General features: G+C 41.6%; 1 protein-coding gene across 3 annotated transcripts in view; it reads right to left on the bottom strand.

The window, feature by feature from the left end:
- The window catches only part of TBC1D30 (TBC1 domain family member 30), a 374,894-nt gene that overhangs the window by 8,991 nt on the left and 341,193 nt on the right, over positions 1–24,710 (bottom strand). For 2 of the 3 annotated variants that reach the window (XM_078676239.1, XM_078676257.1), the window contains exons 9-12: positions 16,603–16,708; positions 11,909–12,021; positions 8,242–8,381; positions 4,604–4,810 (exon numbers count right to left, since the gene is read on the bottom strand). In XM_078676239.1, the coding sequence (XP_078532365.1) occupies positions 4,604–4,810; positions 8,242–8,381; positions 11,909–12,021; positions 16,603–16,708 (566 nt within the window). The remainder of the gene's footprint in view (positions 1–4,603; positions 4,811–8,241; positions 8,382–11,908; positions 12,022–16,602; positions 16,709–24,710) is intronic. The other variant, XM_078676248.1, reaches the window with a different exon arrangement.

Genomic DNA, 24,710 nt, shown 5'->3' with positions numbered 1-24,710 from the left:
TTATAGCTTTTTTGTAGTTGAGGATAGCCAGTTTATAATCCTTTTTGCTGTTCAGGTCAAAATATTTCCTCCACACTCTTTCAGATTTATTGCAGAGTTTTTTTTAGGAGGCTGACCTCGTGTGTGAACCATGGGGAGGTGAGTTTTTTCCGTGGTTTCAGATACGGTTTTTTGGGGAGGACAGTATCTAGGGAGTTTTCAATCCAGGAAGAAAACTTGGCATCTGCTGTAGCGGGGTCGGTTTCATAGTTAGGCCTAGAGCGCTCCAGAACCTGCTTCCATATGTCAATATCTAGTTTGGCCCAGGGACGAGAGAGTCTTCCCGGAGCTTGGTTGGGAGGAAGAGTGGTCAAGATCCACCAGCTAAAGAGGTTTCTCAAGATCTACATGTTTGAGTGGACCAAATAGTCTGCTCTACCTGCATTGCTGCCCTCATTCTCCTTGAAAGATTGCTCTCAGACCACAATGTCCAAAAAGTGGACTTCCTCTGGAGCAGGTTACTCTACCCAAACCCAATGAAGCACCTCCAGTGCGAGATGGTGGAGAACAACACTCTTAGATCACATCTCCCATTACTTTGAGGAGAACCCGGGTATGGCTTTGTAGCGGGCTGTGGAGTGGGAATCCTTCAAACTAGTGACGAGGGGCCTCTATTCGTACAATACTGGCCGCAGGCACAAAACTTGAGCGAAATATTACTGATGTAGAAAAGTCACCGTCACAGATAGAAAAGGGCCTGGCAGCAAATGTGACAGGGATAGCTGAGCAAATGATTGCCCGTGACAAACATGCTGATGGAGCAGCTGCAGTTCTTGAACTACACCACATACACTACGAGGGCTCATGTGGAGGGCAACAGGGCTGGCGAACTTCTTGCTTGGCTCATACGGCAGGCAACTCAAGCAGCTCCCATTGTATACCTTCAGCTCTGACCAGACCTGACATTACACAACCAAGGGGCCATACTGGCCACCTTTCACACTTTCTACTTGCACTTATAGGGCAATGCCCACAAACCCACCATAGGGTTCTGCTGGTCCCCTTTTAGCTGATTTCACTCTCAGACTCATACCTGCAGACCATCAGGTAGAAGTGAATAGCCCACTTATCAAACAGCAAATGAAAGCTGCCATATGTGACCCAGCCAAGAGGACGACCCGGGCCTTCTTACAAAACTTTCATGGCTCAGGTTGCGCCCCGCTTGTCCATGATGTATGCAGAAGCCCTCTAAATTGGTGTCTTGCCGCAGTCCCTCCAGGATGCCCTCCTGGTCTCGATCCCAAAACCTGACTCAATCCCGCCTCAGTTACAGGGCCATTAGTTCTAATGGGCTGGGGCTACAAAATCTCAAGTAAAATCCTAGTGAATAGATATTAATAAATACTCCCAGGACTCATTCACTCTGACCAAAATGAATTTGTCACGAGACGGAGCACCTCTTTTAATATCCGTACACAACTTAACATTATAGGCCGGATTACTAAACCCACTCCCCCAGCTCCCATACTCCTGCCTAGTGCTGGACTTAGAGAAGGCGTTTGATATACTGAACTGAAACTACCTTTTCCAGGTCTTCAACAGCATTGGGATTGGTAAACGATTACTTGCCTACTGTATATAACCTTGTGTGTCCACATGGGCAGACTAACATCAGCTTAATTCCCCGGGGTACGGGGCAGGGCTGCTCCTTATCTTCGTTGCTTTTCACAATTGAAGTGGGGCCTCTTGTTACACAGCTCAGAACAGAGCGAAAGCATATGTGAAAAGCAAGCTGAAGTGGTGCTAGGTTTAAAGTTACAGTTCTGTTCTGAGCTGTGTTTTTTGTGTCATCATTTTTACTGTAGATCATAGATAGACAATTTCATAGGTTACAAAACAATATAGTAAATATAAATCAGTATGTGAAAAATAATATACATCTGTAATATATTAAGGAAGAGGAAAAAATGAGGGAAAAAGGAGAAGGGAAAAGGCTATATATAGGGAGGGAAAGGAAAGAGAATTAGAATTTCAGGAATAGCAAAGAAAGGGGGTCCACACCTGCTGGAATATTTGTTCTTGGTCTTGTATCCCATAAATCACCTGTTCATAGGATGCTGTCTGTATCATCGCAACCATCCAGTCCTCTTTGGACTGAAGGCTAGGTGATTGCCACAATCTTAAAACACATAGTTTAGCAGTAGTAAGTGCAGTGTGTAAGAGTCGACTTTGAGGTCGTGAAATAGTAGGACAACTTCTAAAGTCATGTAGCAAAATAGTGGCAGGTGTGAAAGGGAGTGAAAGAGGAATAGTTTCTAGTAGTGTAGCTCCTATTTGCTGCCAAAATTGTTTTATAAAAGGACGTTCAAAAATGTTATGCAAGAGGTCACAATTAGCTCCAGAGCATCTCCAACGCCTAGAATGCGATGATAATCCAGCTCGTTGCAACTTTAAGGGAGTCCAATGCCAATAATGTAAAGTTTTAAAAACACAGAACTTCATTTGTGCTACACAAATGCCCTTATCTAGGGCTTCCAATATGTCTGGTCAGGTATCTTCGTCTATGGTGATATGATGCCGTTCCGGCCATTTATTACGGAGAGTAGCAGGAACTGGCTGTGAATATAAATGGTTAACCAGAGATCTATATGAACCTGACATGACACTTTTATGTCGGCCCCAAGTGCAAAGAAAAGTCAAAATCGGTAAAGTTTGCAGTGTCCAAGGAGGAAGGCCAAGACATCTCTTCAGAGAATGTTGAAGTTGTAACTATCTCGAACCCTGATGTACAGGAAGATCAAATTCTTCACAGAGAATCTCAAAAGATTTCAGTTCACCACCTACTATAAGTTGATCTAAGATTAAGATTCCTCTTGAGCTCCATTCAGGCCAGGAAAGTGCTTGTCCATTAATACGAATGTTTTCATTCTTCTAGGTGGGAGCTTTAGAATGTAAACGATGGGCAATGCGCAGTAGACGATGTGCACATTGCCATGTTTGATATGTGGCATTGAGCACAGGATGCGCTGGAGTAGTCCTGGGTTTACGAACATTGTATAAAAAATTAAGACCATCCTCACATTAAAGTATTGAGCGTTCTATTGTAACCCATTGAGGAGAGTCAGTTGCACCTGGGAGCAAGTAAGGCAGCTGTGAAAGGTGTAAAGCTAGAGAGTAGTGCTCTATCGATGGTAGACTTAGACCACAATGGAAGCGGCGTGCTATTAGTTTAGAAGCAGACAAATGAGATCACATATTTCCCCAGACAAAGGATCGAATGCGAGAATCTATGCGATGAAGTGTGGCTAAAGGTATAACAATTGGGAGCATTCCCAAGACATAAGTAAATCGGGGCAAAGTAACAATTTTCATCGCCTGTATTCTTCCCCACATGAAGAAACTCAAAAGAGACCATATGGCAAAATCAACTTCCATTTGTGCTATGAGATGAGATGTTATCTGAAACCATTCTCTCCAATCCACGATTGATCAGAATTCCAAGATACTTTAATTGAGATGATTTCCAGCAAAAAGGATAGCCATCAGTAGAAGCCTTTGTGGTACAAGGAGAGAGTGGTAGAGCTTCACTTTTGTCCCAGTTTACTTTATAACCAGAAATCACAGAGAACTGTTTAACGATTTTAAGCAAATTTGGTAAGGAACGGGAAATATCTTTAATCGTAAGAAGGATATCATCAGCGTATAAGTATAATTTGGATACTCCTTCCGGTATCGGTATACCCTGAATCCGGGGCGAGTGACGAATAAGCGAAACAAGAGGTTCCATCGCTAGTAAGAATAAGAGGGGAGACAATGGGCAACCTTGACGGGTACCTCTTTGAATTGAAAAAGGATCAGAAAGAAAACCTTCACAATTAACCTGAGCTGTTGGATTGTCATATAGTAAGCGAACCATAGAGATCAACTTCTCACCTAAACCAAAATGCCTCATAGTGGCAATTAATTAAACCCAGTCAATGCGGTCGAACGCTTTCTCTGCATCTAGAAAAAGAGCAACCGCATCCTCTGTCAAATCTCTAGCAGACCATAAGGTATGGGCTAATGTTCTAAGATGATTTCTGGATGCTGAGCTATGTTTTTATCCACTCTAATCAGATTAGTGATGGCAGTGCCTGCATGTCCTTTAAGACCGTATTTAAAATCCGTATCAAGACAGAAGGGAAAAGTATTAAACATGTTGCTGTGTGTGTTGCGATAATTATTTATATCACTTTTCAGAAGTGGTATCTGGATAGCATGTTTAAACTTTCTAGATCGTACTTTCAGTCCATTTGTGTGCCTAACCAACACAAATGTGCATTTTACTGATCATGCAATAGTTAACCATCAATACAGCAGCTAGGGAACTGGTTTCTAAGAGCCGCCATGTGATTTTATTTCCAAAGAGTAATTGCAGAGCTAACCATGGCACAAAATACACTCATGAAAACCCACATGCATGTAACTGATGTGAAAGCAATACCACGCATTACACAAGTACACGCAACAACTTCAGCGCAGGGCTATCACTTCACTTCATTTCCCGTACCCCATATGGAAACACACCATAAACATATTTTCAGCTACACATATTATCCACTTTGCTTCTCAAGTGCATATTTACCTGCTCTGATGTACACTTGGTGGACCTGTTGCAGTTGCCTTTTTTTAATCCTGGAATATTGCTGCTTTAATGCATTAATGTCCGTGGTCATACGTTCCATCATCATGCTATTAAAAGCTGCATGGCATTCACTCCGACAAGAATCAATTGCTCCTGGGCTGAGTTCGGCAATGTTGCTGGAACCCAAGATTTGAGTCTCCTTGTTTTCTGTCACAGAAATGTTTTATTATTTTAGCCAGTCAGATTAACAAACAGAGGAGACTACACTCAACAAAGAGGTTCCCATGAAGAATACGGAACTAGATTAGATACTGCCTTTCTTCACCCTTACCCTGACGTAATTTTTTCCAACATTTGCTCCGTCTCTCCCTAGTTCTGGCTTAGCTCTTCTCTATAGTTTATGTTCCTACTGCCAGGTGAAGCCTTTTCCTCAACCAGAAAGGTACATTACCTACTGAGGCTAGTTTTACTTTCCCTGGTGACAATCCTATATAATACCATCAATTAAATAACTGGTTAGATCACCCAAAGAATGACAGCATAAATTCACAAACTACAGTTGACAAATGTGTGAAAGTTTAATTTGTTTTTTTCTGCAAAAAAGGGGCTGGAATAGTGTTGGTCCTGGTCAATGTCAATGCATAACTACCTCATCAAATATTGTGATACCGCTATGCTCCTCTGCAACAACAGTTAACTTTCCAACACTCCTGGTTTTGAACACAACTGAATCCGTTTCAGTTTCAATTAATAAACTAGTGTATGAAGGCAAATGTATAAATTTAACATCACACTACACACTACCATAATAACATTTTCCTATTGAACATGTTTCCTATTTAAAACCAAAAATGTATTCTACATATTTCAAAGCATGGTTTAAAACAAATTCCCACTATAAGTGCAACCCTCTCAGTTTCCAAAGTAAACACAAATTCAAAGGCTGAATATTTCTAACATTTTGTTAAAACAATGGCCTCAAATACAGTTTATTCTTTCATGAAACACGGGTTTAATCAAATTAAAGGTGTCAGCTCATCAGTTTTTTTCCACATTAAAAAATGCAACTAAACCTATATCTATCTAAAAAGCAGGGGGCCTTACTCTCAATAAAATGTAGTCAATGCCCCATCTGTATCAACATCAGTCTTTGCCTATTTACTGGAAAAAAAACTTTAAAAAAAACAAATCAGAATTCTCACCATGTTGCGCCTTGTATTTAGCGATATGTCGTGATAACAGGTTAGACATGATGAAAGCTTTATAGCTGCACACAAATATTTAAATGGTTTCTCCTTGATGATTTAGCAAAAACTCTTAAAACAGTTTCTTCCATACAAAGGTTTATATTTTGTTTAACAATCTTCCAATAAAACTCTACTATTCATCGCCCAAGCTTTTTTAGATTTAATTAAATCATACAAATATGTTGTTTCCCCTAATACCACTTCCCCATGTATTAGACTTCTAATACATTTTATTATCAACGCTTTTACTTCAAATATCAAAGCTCTTATAACAATGATATCCTCAATGCTTCAACACTTGAGGTCAGTAAAATAGCGAACACGTTTTAAAAGCTTAATTTCAAATTACGTATAAAAACACCTTTCTGTATCTAGTCACATATGCCGAACACTGCTACTAGATAACTTTGCATGCAGTACTATTCATTACAGGGTGCCCAGACATTCCACCATATCCTCCATTAAAATGGAAGATCCCATTTAAAAGTAGAAGAGCACATTGAGCAGCAGCAGACTAAATGTACTTCCTGCTCAATGTCTCGTTAAAAAATACCCCTGATCTCTAACACTGATACTTTAATCACATTTTTGTTTCTGAGCCATTACAAGCATACTTCAGCCTTGTCCTCTCAAACGGAGCTGTGCTCTACAAATATTAATTGTTAATTTATTTACGTTACTGTTTTGTTAATTTACTTTTGCCACTTGTTTGGTGAGCTACTTTCAGCTTGTGCACATTGTCTAAGGAATAGTGAAGTATTACAGTTAAAGAGTGTAGCATGGAGCAAATCGTTAAAGCAGAATTAGGAGACCAAATTTTCCTGTAATCCATTTCTCTTGGATTCCAATGTTAAGTGGTAGAAGGGATTCATTTTCCTTTTAGACAATACATTTATCTACACTATCCGAACAACTGCAAATGCATTAACTTCAATATCTGTTTTACAGCAATGACTAATACATGACTAAGTTTGCTCTACTGACTAATAATTCATAAATCATTATTTTTTTTATTGCATCTCCCAATTCCATTTTTACTGCTTTCAGAACCTATAGTATGACATTGGATAGTGTTGTTTACTCACTAGTCAAATATCCACACTCTAAACTTTAATTTACCAATTAGAAGACAACCATAAATACCCTTCTTGCTTTGAGAGAGCATTAGGCTCAAGAGGAAGAACAAGAATTAAGCTCTTGGCCAAGAACAGAAGATCACATTTTTAAAATTGATTGGTCTAGGTGGGGTGAAGTACATCAGGGGTCACTCCTTATGGACAACTTTTGTCTTGTTGTAGTAAACCAAACTGAATGGAATGGTAGGATTTATTAACAGCAACGATGATACCCAGCAACAACTTCAGACATGCACTTTGCCCTTATCCGTCGGGTACATGCAGTAGGAAACTCTCTCCACAACAGTTCAGTACAGAAATTAGTATTTCATAATTTGCATCAGAATCACCATCTTAGGCTTGTCGTGTCTGAGAAACTGACTGAGCCTAGAAAGGTTCTCAGACTGATCTTAAGCCTTTTATATTTTTGGATAATCAAGATGTTGCAAGAGTGTAACTCCAGGCATCATGATGTCTCTGAAATACAAGTTTCTCTTTCGAGGCTCAGTAGGTCAAAGGTTCTAAAGAATCCCTCTATTCTTTTTTCAATAACAAAAGGTAGGGTGCGAGTGATCTTTATGGAGTACTCTTGATGTTTCATATGCATTACCGAAGTTACGTTTCAGTGCTTCCTGGCTCAGCATGGTGAAAAACGTGTTGCCCTCCATTATGTTGGGTAAGTGAACACGCCTCACCACAGTCAAAAGTCTGGTATTCTAATTGCTGAGATGCACAGAGATGAAGGGGGAATTTTGATTAAAATGGTGTGCTTTGTTTGCCAATCTGTATGAATACAGCCAATGAACCGATAATTGTAGCATTATGAAATATGAATTTAAATTGTCTAGTGCTTTAGTAGCAATGACTTACATGCCATGTTGTCATGGCAGTGAAGTTGACCGAGCAATTTGTCATACAGATAATTTCTGCTGCCACCTTCCTCAACTCAAAGTAAGGGAACAGTGGCTAGGTAGCAAAGACAGAACTGCTTCCGCTTTAACTCCAATGCTACACAGTCTTAATTGAATTACACTATGATGTCAGAAGCTCTGCGGGAAGAAAGGCGTGTTGCAGTGCCCATTTCTAGTAGGGAAAAAGAAGTGGGACTTTTTGCCCCTTTACTAATCTACCATGCTAACAAGAAGCACAAACCCAGTGCACTACCTAAACCCAGCATACTCAGTCACCCATCTTGCCTGATATAGAGGTCTGAGATTAATATACCTTAACAATTCACATTATATATATATTTTATGAAATGAGTAATCAAACATACCTTTTATTTGTTTCTGGTATTTCTGCAGCTCTGGTGCCAGAAGTCCACTGAATGGTCCAAGACAGCCAACCGCATTAGCTACAATATCCTCATCATCCAAGTCATTTTCCTCATCACTATCTCTACTTTTGCTTAGTCTTCTATAAAAAAAATATTTTTGAGAGGAAAACAAAATGTTAAATGTATTGATGCAAAAATAAAATGAAATAAAATGCCTGTGCAGCAGTTAAATACATTACAGAGGACTTGCTGTTAACAAAATTGTTGCAAATGATGGAGGAAGAGAGACAATAGGAACTGGCGTTATTTGAACATTAAGAGAAGTTAATGGATTTTTTTTGCAATAAAAGGAGTAGGGTCTTATTGTACTAATAGTCATTTGCAAACCAGGATGTGTAATTTGTACGCTGACTGGCTTCCAAATAGGTGTGCAATGTACAGTGCAACCTTTTTACTAATAGGTCACATAGCTAATTATCCATTCACATGGGAATGCAAAACGACCTACCTAAGGAATATGAATTAGACAGGTCACAATTTGCAGCCCCTCGTTATTAGCTGTGAATGCAGGGTTGGAGCATTGTATGAGACAGCAGACTTTCGCCCCTGTAATTGCCTCGCAGAAATAGGAGTGGGATATCCTCTAAACGCTACCTCCTATTTCCAATTCAAAAAGGGTTGCAAAAGCCATTTCATGAGTCAGAAAATCTTTACAAACTACTAAAAGTCATTTTTGTGCCTTGTAGAAAGCCCTTTAGTGATTGTAAACCCTGGGATTTGGCAAAATGAAGGGGTTTCAATCACAAAAGGACTTTGCAAATCTTGTTCTTGTGCCATAGACTGCAGTCAGGGACAAGTGTAAAATAAAAGGCCTTTAAGGGAAGATCAACAGATGGCCCAGGTGTACAATAGGGCATGTATTCAGGGTGGTCTTAGTTTGAGGTGGAGTCCATTAGTGCACTTGGGCATTCATTAATATATTTTTAACAGTTTTACTTTATAGACCTAGGACCCTGCTGAGAGAGATCTGACCTTGCCAATACACTACTGAAAGGGAGTTAGTTCAATAAGGGCTAAGGGCCGTATTTCAGTTTGATCGTCGGGCTAGCAGTTAGAAAGTTGTCGGTACCACGGCGGGGGTATTCTGCTGGCATGGAAAAGGGCAGCTGCACATGCCGACACCATGCAGAGCCTCCTCCACGTCCATTCAGTGTGCCCCATGCATCATGTCATGTATTTGCACACGATGTATGGAGGTAAGTGGGGACACTAGAAGTCCCCCCGGGACTCCTTTCATTGGCCTCCGACAGTCTGGGGCCCAGTTTGGGGCCCGATCCCTTTCCGACAACCTCTTTCACATCAGGGTTCCCGCCATTGAAAGGCTGTCGGAAAGGGATATTGTAATCTCATTGACGGTGCCTCACTCAGCATGCCTCCCTTCTGGGACGCTCTTCCTACCGCCACAACGTCGGAGTCTAGGATCCTGGTGGAGGTGGCGGTGTTGCGTCCAACAGCTGAGGGTCCAACTGCCAGCACCAGAATACCGCGGTCGGACTGAAAGGCTGTTGGCTGTAGGATCGCCTCCAAGAGGCTCCGCCAACATCAGAATCAGGCCCTAAGTCTGGAGCCTGCCACATATATTGCACCGAACATCCTACAAAGTACAGTTTGTACATTAGCCTACTAAACGATATCATAAGAATTGGAACTGATGGAGCAAGGTGGAAAACAACATTTTTGTATACCCCTTGTAAAGTTAACTCTCCATAACAGTGACAAGTACTAAATGTGTGGTTTTTTAAATTTACCAACCTAGAGTAAAATGCATACACAAATACACGTGGGATACTAATTTGCATGTTTTTGCAGAAGCCATCATTTACTAATTTGTCAAATATTGTGTCATAAAATTTACGCATATGTTATAATCTAAAAAGAAAATGCATGAATGTTCTTCTGTCTGTTTATTTGTGGCATATATCATGAAGACTGGTAAGTCAAATTATGCATAAATATCGCTTAAAGCTAGGTAAATACTAACTGGGTTATCATTAGAAGGGGGAGGTAAACAGAAAGGGCTTCATTTCGTAAACTTACATCTATTTGTGTTTGTTTCCGTGATAGTTCCTAAATTGAGGCCTAAGAGAGAACATGAAAAAATTGATTGAAATTCCGAGATGGCGACAGAAGTGCGCAGGCGCCAGAATCGGAGTTGCAAGCTGCCTGTGACTGAACAGTGTGGGTCAAGAACAGCGCGGCCATTTTGTGGGGCCTAAGCCAAGATGACAGCGAAGCCGACATATTGCCTTGGGAAAGGAGTGACAAATAACAATTTAGAGGACACTTCAAAGGCAGTCAAACGTTTAGACAATGACACCCCAGTTACAGCAACGTGATGATGACGGTGCAAACATTACCATAAAGAATGATGAGATGATGCTCATCCTACTCCAAATTGACCAATCACAGACATTTCAGAAATTAAGAGTTACAAATTTAGATAGGTAAGTTAGTGAAAAAGGACGTTTTGGACATTGAAAGCAGCTCGTTTTTCGATTTGATCTTTGCACCCCGAGATGCTGTCCGTCTGCGCAATTTTCCTTAAGGCGCAGGTACTTTGAAATTTCTCTCAACTTTAACTTTTGGAATTTCTCTCAACTTTAACTTTTGAATGGGTGCGAAGTCCAGAGAGGGAGAGAGAGACAGAGAGATTTTCGTTTGGGACTATTACATTCTGTACTGATGTCTTCGTTTCTCCATTTGGGTAATATTTCACTGTCTTATTTCCTTTTGCGGTCATTGCTAATAAATGAATGTTAAAGAAATGTAACCTTTTCTTTCAGGATTTTATTGCAAACTGAATTATTTTCTAACTTTATTAAACGTAGAGATCATGCTAGGAGATTAAAATTTCGAAAATAAAAATTAAATAAATGGAGAATTAAGCTGGACTTGATACTTCCTTTAGTCAACTTTTACTAGCAGATCCAAATTAATTATGAATAGTAAGGTGATATTATTTTCCTTTGCTTTAATGGAAACCATGGTATTTAGAAATAAAACTGCAGTTGTAAAAAGTGTAAAAAGTTTAGTTCAGGCACTCCACTATAGCACTGCGACTCCCTTTTGAACCAATACTGAATCCTCGGAACAGAATAAATGTGTGAATGAATGTAAGGTTGAAAGTACGGGCCCAATTGTAAGGATTTGTAAGTAGTTCTATGGGTTTATAAGTGGTGGTTAATGAAGAATTTTTGGAGCCGCGCTGTGCCAGAACCACTGATCTGCATATTAAATACAGAACTCTGAGATAGATGCACTAATACCATGTGATATTTCACACACTGTTTTACCTTCAACATTTGACTTATGATTGTAGGATTTCTGAATAGCTCAGTTTAAACTCATTTCACAGTACTCTCCTTTCGACTATGAATTTAAATCAATCAAAAACTGCTACATTTGAGAGTCTAGTAGTGATTAGTAAATCTATTCATATAGAAAGGAGGAAATTGTTCGTTTGCACAACTCACATGAAGCTGTTACCATCTCACTCACATAACCCTCATAAAATACAATACTCCTTACACTCCAAATTCAAACATAACTGGAAGAGTATGTGGAAAGACCAGGCCAGACACAAAAATAATTTGGGATTTGCACTTACCCAGAAAATGAAGCAGATTTTACAGGTGCAGGGAATGGAGTGATGTTGTATGTATACTTCTCCCTGAGCTCAGCCAATTGCGGGAAAGGGAATTGTGCCATAGAGTAGACAGTCTAAAACAAACAAACGATGCATTGTTAAATGAAGTATTTTCATTCAGAAAGTGAAAGGTAAATATGGAATCTATCATAATAAACACATTGTAACAAAAAAAGCAAAAAACATCACAAGTGACTAAGCCTAGTACACACATTTGATGACAAAATGAACTCCTAAGGTCGTGTTTACATTTATAGCCATTTCTTAAACACGCTTTTATTTAACTAGTGTAGCAAAGGGAAAACAGGAGGCGAATGAGAAGCGGATGTGATATTTTCATTGTGAATTAAAATTAGGCAGCACCCTAACCTGGTGGTCCAAAGTCTTGGCATTTTTTTCATGGCTTCATTGTAATTTTATTTATCTTCTGACTCCGCTTCTGTAATGCATAGCTGCAGCAGAATCTAATCCAACTTTCCCGTCATGCTTTTTATCGAAATTTATATGAAATCTCCAATATATTAAAAATGATGATAGCTATTTCTAAGGTACTTTTGACTCCGAATCTTAGGTTTAGCAATGGGTCCAGGTCTATATTTCCCCTATCTGCTCAACTCAGTTACCTTGTAGAGTTTACATTGGAAGTCCAATGGTAACAGAGGGAGAACTGAGAAAGCTAAGGATTGTCCTCCTGAGAATACAACAGCCCATGTTCATTTCCTTGTAGGCACTTGTGTCATTTGGGAGTTGCCTGGATCCCAGTTAGCTGGGCGCCATCTTAGTGGGAGTAATCTTTCAGGTTTTATTCAGTTTTTGATTTTAAATTTACCAAAGTTTATTTCTATTGGTTTATTTTACCATTATATGCTTTGCACAGGGGAGCCTGTGAAAGCTATAGGGGTTGCTAGACCCTGCCTTAAAGCCCATTTGTTTTGCCCATCGGTTTTACTCGGAGAGATCTGCTCGCGTTGTGGCCACAACCCCTCCACTGGAGTGCTACTTAAGATGGAAACACGTCCGTGCAGCTGGAGCACCAAAGTCAAGCCTGTCTGTGCCTGGAACCCTGGTTGAGACTCGCCTTTAGCTCATAACCAGCAAAGTTATAACTGTAGGGAACTCACATCTCTAAACCACACACCCTCCCTCCTTTAAATGTACGTCCTTCAATCTTGTGACTCTTTCGCTTAAAAATAATATGATCTGCTTCAACTGCAGTCATAGTCTTTTGCCTCCCGTCATTTGCCAGCACACCTCTCCTCTTACTTCTCTTGCTGGAAAGCAGCAGTATTCAAAAAAGAAAAGCAATCCGAGCACGGGATGCACAATCGAAAAATGCCCATTTTCTCCCTAAACACAAACTATAAATTTTAGACTTAATTGAGCTCCAGAAACTGGACTTGCTTTTTATCACAGAAACCTGGGCAGATCCTTCCACCGGCCCAGACTTCTGTATTGCAGTACCCTCAGGCTTCTCGTGCATAGACAGGATAGATCAACTAAACGAGGGGGTGGAATTGCGGTTATTTATCGCGATGCGTTCACAGCCTCGTTTGAAACCGTTCCCTCTTAAGACTGAAAAGTTTTCTTTTTCACTTAAAAATTAGTAATCGCTTTACCTTAAAGGGCATGTTAATCTAGCGCCATCTGGGGCCTTAAGGCAGCCTACTCAATAACTTTAGTTCTCTCTTTGAGGCTTGTGCCTAGGAGAAAGACTTCCATATTCTGGGCGATTTCAATTTCCACCTTGAGGCTGGATCCAATAGAAACCTTGAGTATGCTAGGACTTTCACAGATTATTCTTGAACCCACCCACATTGCGGGACATACCTTAGAGGGTCTTTTTGCTACTAACAGTGCCTTTCTTAATATCAGGGAAGTCGTACCATTAGTTTGGACTGACCACAACCTCATTATGATGGACCTTAATGTCCCACACTCCCATCATCTAGGCTCAGGAAGCAATCCGTGAGGATGCACATGCACATGGAAGGATATAGACAATAACATAATTAGGCTGCGCTTGTCGCAATCTTTACCAAATCTAACAGAAGACTCTGACCAGGCCTCTGTTCTTTATAACAACTGGCTAAAGGATGCCGTAGATAAGTTATCCCCCTACAAAAAAGTCTCCAACAACAGGGAAACTCCATCAGCACCATAGTTTTCTGAGGCACTCAGACTCGAAAAACTAAATTGCAGAATACAGGAAAGGGGCTGGCAGGCACAATACAACGAAAGAGAGCATCTGGTGTACAAGTCCTCACTATCCAAATAGAACACTCATCAGTAAGGAGAAAAGTAAGTATTACACTCCGCAAATTAACGGAGCCAAAAATTCTACCAAAGAGCTCTTTCAAGTAATATCCAAGCTCTCCTCTCTGCCCAGCAATATGGCGCACCCATAGTCGACCCCCCAGGCCAAGTCCTCCCTCCTTCTCCGAATTTGTCCCGGTCACTAGAGACCAGATTAGCACCATGATTACGCTCACAAATACCGGCTCAGTTGGTTCTTAAACTGGTCCCTGAAATTACAAGCACAAGTCTCTTGTCTATATTTAACGTAATGTTTAACATCAGGATCTTCCCGGTTATCTGGAAAAATGCCTCTGTTTTACTTCTCCTTAAGAAACCCAATCTTGATCCAACAGATCCAAATAGCTACCAACCAATCTCCTGCCCCCCTTTTTCAGCTAAGATAATAGAGAAGGTGATGAATACTCAGCTCACAAAATATCTCCAGGACAATCACCTTCTTGATGAATCTCAATTCGGTTTCAGGTTAGGACACAGCACCGAAACAGCCTTGATCAAAGCCATGGAGTAAATTAGAATAGTTTTTGATAGTGTGGGGGAAGCGGTTCTCATCCTCCTTGATCTGTCAGCTGCATTTTACACCATCGACCACATGATGTTTAAATAGCTGACTAAGCTTCTTAGCTAGTAAAGAGAAAGCGCTAACACTGATCACATACTTCCTTTCTAGAAGACTACCATCCATGGCCTTGGGCCGTTATGAATCCTCTCTCTTTTCACTTCCTTATGGAGTACAACAGAACTCCTCTATCAGCCCCACACTATTTAATATATATGTTACAGAACTGGCCAATCTAATCAGATCTTTTGGTCTTTCTCTGACCTCCTACGCGGACAATACCCAGATTGTTCTGTCAGCCTTTAGAAATGGCAACAATATGGCACCCCAAAAGCCCAATTACATGCTAGCCATTATGTCTTGGATGAGCTCACATTGCCTAAAATTGAAGGTAATCAGTTTCGGAAACATTTCTCTAATATGGCCCCAGTTTGGTGGCCAGGCGAGATGGGCCCTCTGCCCGCACCGGAGATGAAAGCAAAAAACCTTTGAGTGATCATTGATGAAAAATATAACTTTGGGCCACATGTTGACGCCATCACTTCCTCCAGCTTCTATTTACTTAAATCCCTAAAGTAAATCTTACCTTTCGTCCAGGCCCAGACTAAAAAGACAGTAATTAATACCTTAATCTTATCAAAATTAGATTACTGCAATGGCCTCTACCTGAACATGCAGCAAAAACATCCCAATAAACTTCAGACTGTGCAGAATGCGGAAGCCAGACTTCTCCTAGGCATTCCCAAGTTCCAATTAGTGGGCAAGGATATTAAAAACCTTCATTGGCTTCCAGTAAGAAGTCCGAATAAATTTAAGATTTAAGGCCTTATGCATTACCTACAAGGCCCTTCACAATATAGGGTCTCAGTTCCTTAGTCAGTCATTGAAATGGTACTCTCCCAACAGACGCAAAAGCAACAAATGATGGACAGAATGCTGAACAATGCAAACAATCACCCCAATCACGAAGATCTGGGTTTAATCCATTATTCCTTTGCTCACCACACCACCCCAGTTTGGACCCAGCCATATGCAAATCAGGCTTGACCCTGATCCTCATGGGAACAGTCCAGCCCGAACTGCCAAGCCACGTCTTCCCTGGACATGAAACTAGCATCCTGGGACTGGTTTTGAGGCATCACCCTTCATCAGCCAGGCTAGCTTAAATCCAGGGGTGCAGTGATCCAGTCATTTGTTGCTTTTGCTGTTTGTCGCCCTAAGTGGGAAAGATATGCCCAGATGTGAGTCCCGTGCTCACTGCGCCGCTGGATTCAAGCTAGCCTGTCTGATGGCAATGGAGGGTAGGTGGGCGCAGAAGCACATTGACAATGGTGGGGACCACAAAGACAATGCTGGGAGGGTAAGGAAGCACAGAGACAATGGTGGGTGGGCCGGCAGGGAAGCACACGGACAATGGTTGAATACACATAATGCAGTACCTGTCCCAATGTTTGTCACACCAAATATTTACAAAGGGAAATTCAAAGAGTAAAGTTACAAAGCAAATCCTTCAAAAGAATCATTTTTAAAACACTTTTGACTATACATGTTTTTACATTTAAAAAATAAAAAATATCATAAAATGTTCTGCTTTCTCTGTAACATATATACTTCATTATATGTTGAAGCCACTGAATGTAATGAAAGTCAGCTATAGGGTCTTAATACCCTTCATGACAGAAGTCTGTTATTCTGGTAAAGAAAATAGTCATTTTTCACATAACTTTTCAACCCATTTTATATTAAGAACCCAAAATGATCATGATTCCTCTGATCTACTAACCTGCATGAGTTCATAGCTCTCAATAAGACTATCTTCCAGCATCTCTTGAGTGAGTCTTCCCATTGCACTGTAAAAGTCATCCGCATTCTGACAGCATTCAATCTGACTGGATAGTAACACATCGAACATAACTGTGAAAAACATAGCATTACATGTGCACAATTCATATTTATTTTGAACAACTGAAAGATGTCACTTTTCTGCGAGTAACTATGTATAGAGTCAGGGAGGTCTTAAAAATGACTTAGGCTGTTCCTTGCCACGTGTTAGACTAGCCCATAATTCCAGAGGTCATGTTTTCTAAGACCTAGCTCATGGTCACGTACTTGGTGTCCTGTACATCATGAGTTCAGTTTGATCCAATGACCAATTTTTACTATGGGATAGAGAAGCATGTATGCGTGTCCTCGGGCCACCACACAAGCAGTTATTTCTACACAACAGGCAAATACGATGATTATTTACTTTAGTCACATAGCACACTGAAAATGAGGGAAGGAAAAATGTGTCAATTCTAAATAATATTATGATAAGCGAATTGAGGAACTCATTGGAGGGAAAAAGCCTGACTAATACGGATACCTTTCGAACTAGGCGTCAATTTGTCCCTACATTTACTATGAAGGAGGAGAAAGGAAGGAAGCTCCCCTAATAACAATTTAACTATATTTGTACCAGACAAATGCCAAATTTGCATTAGTTCTAAAACAGTGCAATGAGTAGTATCTTTATACTAAATCCCTGGAATAGGAATAGCTGTCAGTAGTAACACAATCTTAATTTTCATGCACTGAGCTGTATATATGTAGTAATACACAGATTTTTTTTTTCTTTTGGCAAGCACAGGAATGCAATTAATCTTGAAGTTCACAGAAATAGAAGCAACTAAATGTATGTATGTATATATATATACATTTACATCCGGACATCATTTCTGAGGCCCACCGGAGGGTTTTAAAATTTGTAAGTGAAAAACAAAGAAAGGTTTTCTGTCAAATGTACGGACCCCACCCATTGGGTTGAATTGTTACCACAACTACCAGCATGCCGCTCACTGGAGAGTGCACATAAATGGCGGAAATGAAGGTTGTGATTCCGTAATTGTCAGACTATGCCCTATGAGGAAGAAGAAAGGTTCTCCGAAACGCGTCAGGGACTTTGATTAATTGGAACTGATGTGCTGGTTTCGTTAATAAAATGTTTTTGAACAAACAATCTCCCGTGGAGTCGCGTCCTTGTGTGTATGTGTGTATGTATGTATGTATGTATGTATGTATGTATGTATGCATGTATTTATATATATATATATATATATATATATATATATATATATATATATATATATATATATATCTATATCAAGCTCCTGGGTTGCCACACTCATGGGAATCACTCGAACAACTGCGCGAGGCTCACCCTAGCCTCTCCTCACTGGTACGGGCGGCATACAATGTGCAGGCAAAGATTAAAATAAACAGTCCATTTGTCTTGCCTGACGCGTTTCATTCCCGACTTCCTCAGAGGCTTCTGACGAAAAGGGCGTGCTGAGCATTCCCCCCGATTTATACCAAATGCCACGCCCTGTTGGGCTGCCCAGATGGGACTGTGAATTGCATTCTGGGATTGGGTGTGTTCGTAATTATGCGTGTATCGCTGCACATTTCTTTACTGTTCATCCATAGCAAAGCTCTGTATGAGCCCCCACACGTGTCCGCTCTAATCCAGCGCAGTTGTACCACATCAGAGTAGGTAGATACCAGTCTGCGTGGCCCCCGATGTAGGTGGGGTGGTGCATTCCCGACGGCTGTGGGGCCGTCTAAAACATCAAGCTCCTGGGTTGCCACACTCATGGGAATCACTCGAACAACTGCGCGAGGCTCACCCTAGCCTCTCCTCACTGGTACGGGCGGCATACAATGTGCTGAGCACTCCCCCCGATTTATACCAAATGCCACGCCCTGTTGGGCTGCCCAGATGGGACTGTGAATTGCATTCTGGGATTGAGAGCGTTCATAATTATGTGTGTATCGCTGCACATTTCTTTACTGTTCATCCATATCAAAGCTCTGTATGAGCCCCCACACGTGTCCGCTCTAATATATATATATATATATATATATATATATATATATATATATATATATATATATATATATATATATATATATATATATATATATATATATGCACAAAAACTCCTTCCACAAGAAAAGAAGAAACAGATTCCCAGGAGGACCAGGTAGGAGACGCCTCTTTATTGTAAACTTTGCGAATGCATTTCGGCAGCTTAACTGCCTTCCTCAGCGCCCAAAGCGTCCCGTGAATGAAGCAACACGCTGTGTGTGAAATCCTCTCAGTTATGCTGATTGATGCATGATAGCTCCGCCCTTCTACTGAAGTCCCCACACCTGTGAGCAGTTTCAAGTGTGGCTCGGAGCTGCAGGTCCCAGAGTGCAGCATGAATGCTGTTTGGACCCACTGTGCAGGGAAATGACTGGATAGCACAAAGTCATTGCGGGCTGGCAAGAGAGGCTCGTGAAGTCTTTAGGAAAGATGAAAGTTCGTCTTGCTTTGGAGTTTTCCAACTCGTAGGTGCCTCCTCCGGTCCCCCTTAGACCACCGCAACCACATCGACCTGAGAGTCTTTGAAGCAGGGGACGAGCCGCAGTGAGCCCTACCCAGCATGGGATTAATAATCCCAAAACCGCTCGCAATCCTCCTTGGCTTCCATGGCGGGTTACCAGCCTGTCCAGCCAACGCTGGTGAAAATACACAAACTCGGAGAGTCCAAAGTCCCAGTGAGGCTGGCTTCCCTGATGCGCGATGGGGGTCTCTGTAAAGCGCCCCTGGGTGGCGCTGAATTGATGCGCACAAAAACTCCTTCCACAAGAAAAGAAGAAACAGATTCCCAGGAGGACCAGGTAGGAGACGCCTCTTTATTGTAAACTTTGCGAATGCATTTCGGCAGCTTAACTGCCTTCCTCAGCGCCCAAAGCGTCCCGTGAATGAAGCAACACGCTGTGTGTGAAATCCTCTCAGTTATGCTGATTGATGCATGATAGCTCCGCCCTTCTACTGAAGTCCCCACACCTGTGAGCAGTTTCAAGTGTGGCTCGGAACTGCAGGTCCCAGAGTGCAGCATGAATGCTGTTTGGACCCACTGTGCAGGGAAATGACTGGATAGCACAAAGTCATTGCGGGCTGGCAAGAGAGGCTCGTGAAGTCTTTAGGAAAGATGAAAGTTCGTCTTGCTTTGGAGTTTTCCAACTCGTAGGTGCCTCCTCCGGTCCCCCTTAGACCACCGCAACCACATCGACCTGAGAGTCTTTGAAGCAGGGGACGAGTCGCAGTGAGCCCTACCCAGCATGGGATTAATAATCCCAAAACCGCTCGCAATCCTCCTTGGCTTCCATGGCGGGTTACCAGCCTGTCCAGCCAACGCTGGTGAAAATACACGAACTCGGAGAGTCCAAAGTCCCAGTGAGGCTGGCTTCCCTGATGCGCGATGGGGGTCTCTGTAAAGCGCCCCTGGGTGGCGCTGAATTGATGCGCACAAAAACTCCTTCCACAAGAAAAGAAGAAACAGATTCCCAGGAGGACCAGGTAGGAGACGCCTCTTTATTGTAAACTTTGCGAATGCATATCGGCAGCTTAACTGCCTTCCTCAGCGCCCAAAGCGTCCCGTGAATGAAGCAACACGCTGTGTGTGAAATCCTCTCAGTTATGCTGATTGATGCATGATAGCTCCGCCCTTCTACTGAAGTCCCCACACCTGTGAGCAGTTTCAAGTGTGGCTCGGAACTGCAGGTCCCAGAGTGCAGCATGAATGCTGTTTGGACCCACTGTGCAGGGAAATGACTGGATAGCACACAGGACTCAGATCCAAAGAGACGATGCAGACCCAGATTCGTGCAAAATATTCCTTTATTTCTTTACTCGCCCAAACACCACCGCCATGACGCGTTTCGGTCTCTCTCGGACCTTGATCACATGACATCACATGGGCATAACACCACTATTTAAAGTGACAGTGCAATTGTATAAAGTGCTAGACATGGATGAAAGACTTTGTTCCTGCTTTAATGCAGTTATATCTGTAAAATACAGATCTATACCTTTTCTTGGCTATGCCTGATGACCTCCTGTGCAAATATTGCTGTTAAATACATATTAAGGTGCCAGATGTGCTTACATCACGTGCAAAGTCGCATTTCAAGTAAACATTGACAATAAATATCCACTTCATCGAGTATAAGCATCAATAAATAATTATATAATTAAATAATTAATTTCATTAATATTGATAGAACCACTTCAAGATACAATTTAAATTTAAAGGAACCTTAAAAAATATCGGCATGATTAAAAAAATCTATGCTGTGTAAAAAGGTCCTCAAGAATGTTTCTGAAGAAAGGATTTAGTTTGCTTGAAAAATGGTGAGTCACATCCGTGACCGGCACACGTGGAGGGTTATAGATAGCCTCTGCAATGAGCAAGTACAATAAAGTTGTTTACTCTTAAATACAGCCCCAGTGGGCAGACTACTGTGCATCCATGACACTGACATATAATTCAACAGTGTAGTGACTACCCTGAACCCCAAGAAAATTGTGAAAGAGATAAATAGACATAGTAATATACAATGTGATATAATTTAAAATAAATTCATTACTCTTGCGGCCAAAGACTTATTCCTAAACGACGGACACCAGAAGATATTTACAGTTTTAAAATCACTTTAAACCTCATATGTTGATTTACAAAAATGTATAAAAATCTTCTGTTGAATTCAACCCATTAGGGCTCTTAGTATCCATCTCAAGGATATATTTCGTTTCCAACCTCCTCAATTTGGCATTTCTATCTCCACCACGTCTCAGGGGTAAAATGCAATCAATAATGTAAAATTTCAACAAGTCAGAGTTTTTTGCATGTACTGCAGAGAAGTGACGAGCCACGGGGTATGATTCATCCCCATTTTTAATGGCCCGTAGATGTTGGAGAATTCTCTTGTGACACTGGGGTCTAGTGCTCCCTACGTATTTCAAACCGCAAGGGCACTCTAATACGTATACTGCATATTCTGATTTACATGTAAGCTTTTTGTCTATTTTCCTCGGTGTACTGTGGAATGGGCTATGGTACTCGGTCTTATTAATGCCCTGCTTACATGCCTTGCACGTTGCACATTTGATGAATCCCTTGCTTGTAGCGAGCCAGTCTGAGGAGGATTTCATTTCCGGGCTACTCGAGACCAATGTGTTACTCATTGAATTGGCTTTTCTAAATGTCAGATTGGGGGAGCGTGATAGTTTCTCTCCCAAGACTGGATCGTTCTTGATTAGAAGCCAATTCCTGGTTATAATCTTCCTGATGGCCTGATGCTGGTCACTAAAAGTGAGAATAAGTCTCAAGGGCTGCTCATCAATGGGATGTCTCTGGTTCTGTCTCTGGTCACCAATGCCTGTGCTCTACTTTGTGCGTTGGCCCTTCTGGTCGCACTGTCAATGACTTTGGGGCTGTAACCCCTTTCAATAAACCTTGATCTGCATTCCTGCTGTGCTTTAAGGCAGTCAGTCTCCCTACTACAGATTCTCCTGATCCGCAACATCTCCCCATAGGGGATGCTGCGGATAAGGTGGGCCGGATGGTTACTGTCTGCATGTAGTACTGAATATCCCGCCGTGCTTTTCCTGTGTAGTTTGGTGTTAAGAGAATTCTCATTCACAAAAATCTCCACATCTAGGAACATGACAGAGGATTTGCTGATGTGACTATATATATGTATAGCTAAATTTCAGGTAGATGATTGGCAAATTATTTGTGAGAGAGCACAAGTTTGAAAAAAATGTATAAGTGTACCATATTTACAAGCACGTAGTTAGTTAACATGTACTTTGCACCAGAGTGTTTATATTCAGTAGTGAAATGCATAGAATGTTTGAGTAGAGTAACAATAATCATAACTGTGTGAGACTAATGTAGAGATGTTTGGGATGAATATGAAAACCTCACGTTCTCATGTTAAAGGAATAATGTAAGAGTTGAATGTAACTCTAAAAATCCAGTATATTGTGTAGGCCTCATGGCAATTCACAAGCAAATCTAAACGTGCTGCTAAAATAATGTGGGATGGGGTTAACGTGGTTCTTCCAAAATGTACTATCGAATTTAGTTTGAAATATATGCTTTATAGATGTGTACTTTAAGAAATGTATGTTAGTTAAGAATGCTGTTTAAATCAAGTAAGTCAAGTTTCAGAGTGCAGGGACTCGCTTCATGTAAATCAAGTAGGCCTGAACTGATAATGTCATCTCCTTTGATGTGCCATGTGCTCGTTAGAGGAGAAGTCGAGAGGTGCCAAGTACAGAGCTTCGCTTATATTTTATGACCTATAGATATGGTGGAGTCTGGAATTTGAGGCCCACTGCAGGACGGGCTGTATGCAGGTGCGAGGGTCTTAATCAGATAGAATGAAAGGGGCTTTGTTCAGTGGCGCTTGGAGCAGGCCTGTAGGAGTTTCCAGGAATTTCAGGGGGTATCAGCGCACTGGAGAAGAAGCCTGGGAACCAAGGTCAACTTTAACGAGGGTCTTCAAGAGTACCATCATGGAGTTTACCGCGCAAAGATGTACCACGTGAGGGGCGTCCCAAGGGGCGTTCCTATCGAAAATGTGATTTGGTATTAGGGAAAGCGACCTGGGAGGAGAGCAGAGCAGATGATTTTGGGAGCCTAAGGAAGCGGATGGGTAGGCAGATAGGCTGATCAGGAGAGACCCATTATCAGAGAAGAGACAAAGAGAAGTGCGTGATCTTCTTAGGAAGTCACCACGGCTGACACCTAGAGGGGTAAAGATCTTGTTAAGTAGGGATGTCACTTAGTGTAGTGTAGGGACAGACTAACCTTAATTTTCTTTTCTGTAATGACTTTGAGGTTGCAACTTGTATCCATTTTGGCAACCCTGATGGTTTTCGAGCTTGTACTTATTATTCTGTTTTTCAGACTCAGACTATTCAAAAAGTTCATGTTCATAGTGATACCGATTTATCTTCTTAATCTCATTTTGAGAAGTTTGTATCTTCAGTTATCTTTGACTTTATATTAAATCTTTGAAACTTAAAATTTGGTCAGTGGTCATTTAGAGTGGTGTTAGTTCTTAAATTCATTGATTTATTGTAAGATTACCTTTTACTCAATGACAGGTACCAACGATTCAGTCGACATAGTTTGGGATTTGGTAAGGTAACTAGTAACCAGTAATCCCGCGTTAGCAGTTGGTAGCAGAGTGAGGATGGTTATCTTCTTGAGGAAGGTAATCTAGAGAGGTTAGTTTACCCCAAGGCCCCTAGACGTCGAGAGACGAGCAGCGGAAGAATCGTGTGCCGAAAGGTGCAGACGGTGCGAGAAAAGCAGCAGTATCGGAGAGTGAGTATAAAAAGGGTCATGCGTGAACAGATTGCGGTGTTTTGTGTTGTATTTGTATTGTAATGTCTTGCGGAGTTGAATGCCTGTAGTGTGAATGAGAGAAGGTTGTGAGCGCGCGCAACCTGGTAAACTGGTTACCTGGTAAACGGGTGAACTGGTGAAATCTTAAGTTCAGGCCAGAGCTTAAGTGGTTTTGGGTGTATCGAACATCCAGGGTAGTTGTCGACCATAGTACGGAGGTCACGAGGTACCATTGACCGCCGTGGATCCAAGATAGGGGGAGTGTAAGAGTGAGTGTATGAGTAACGGACGCTGGTCGAAAGTTACTGTGTGTGAGTAACCTATCGGAGAAGGCGATTGTCTGGAAGTAAACGGAAAGATATTTCGCTAAGTTAAGGTGACAACTACAGAAAGACTGTGGGCGTACAGTCAAGAAAGGTGATCGCTTGGACGGAAGTGATAATTTTTCAGAGTATGAATGGGACGCGTGCATGACCGAGGAGACGAGCTGAGAAAGGAGGGGAACTGCTGCGAAGGGGGACGGTGACGTCGGCTAGAGCCGCGCTGTGATTGAGCGGTTGGTGTGACGTTAGCTAGAGCCGCGCTCTGGTTGGGCGGCTAGAGTGACGTCGGAGGAAAGTCGCGTACGGATAGGCCAGTTAGTAAGAACGGCGCTGAGATT

This window comes from Lissotriton helveticus, chromosome 1_1 (genome assembly GCF_964261635.1).
Source record: "Lissotriton helveticus chromosome 1_1, aLisHel1.1, whole genome shotgun sequence".
NCBI classification, from domain to species: domain Eukaryota; kingdom Metazoa; phylum Chordata; class Amphibia; order Caudata; family Salamandridae; genus Lissotriton; species Lissotriton helveticus.
Note: the sequence above shows the minus strand (reverse complement) of the source record. Positions and strands in the feature narration are given on the sequence as shown.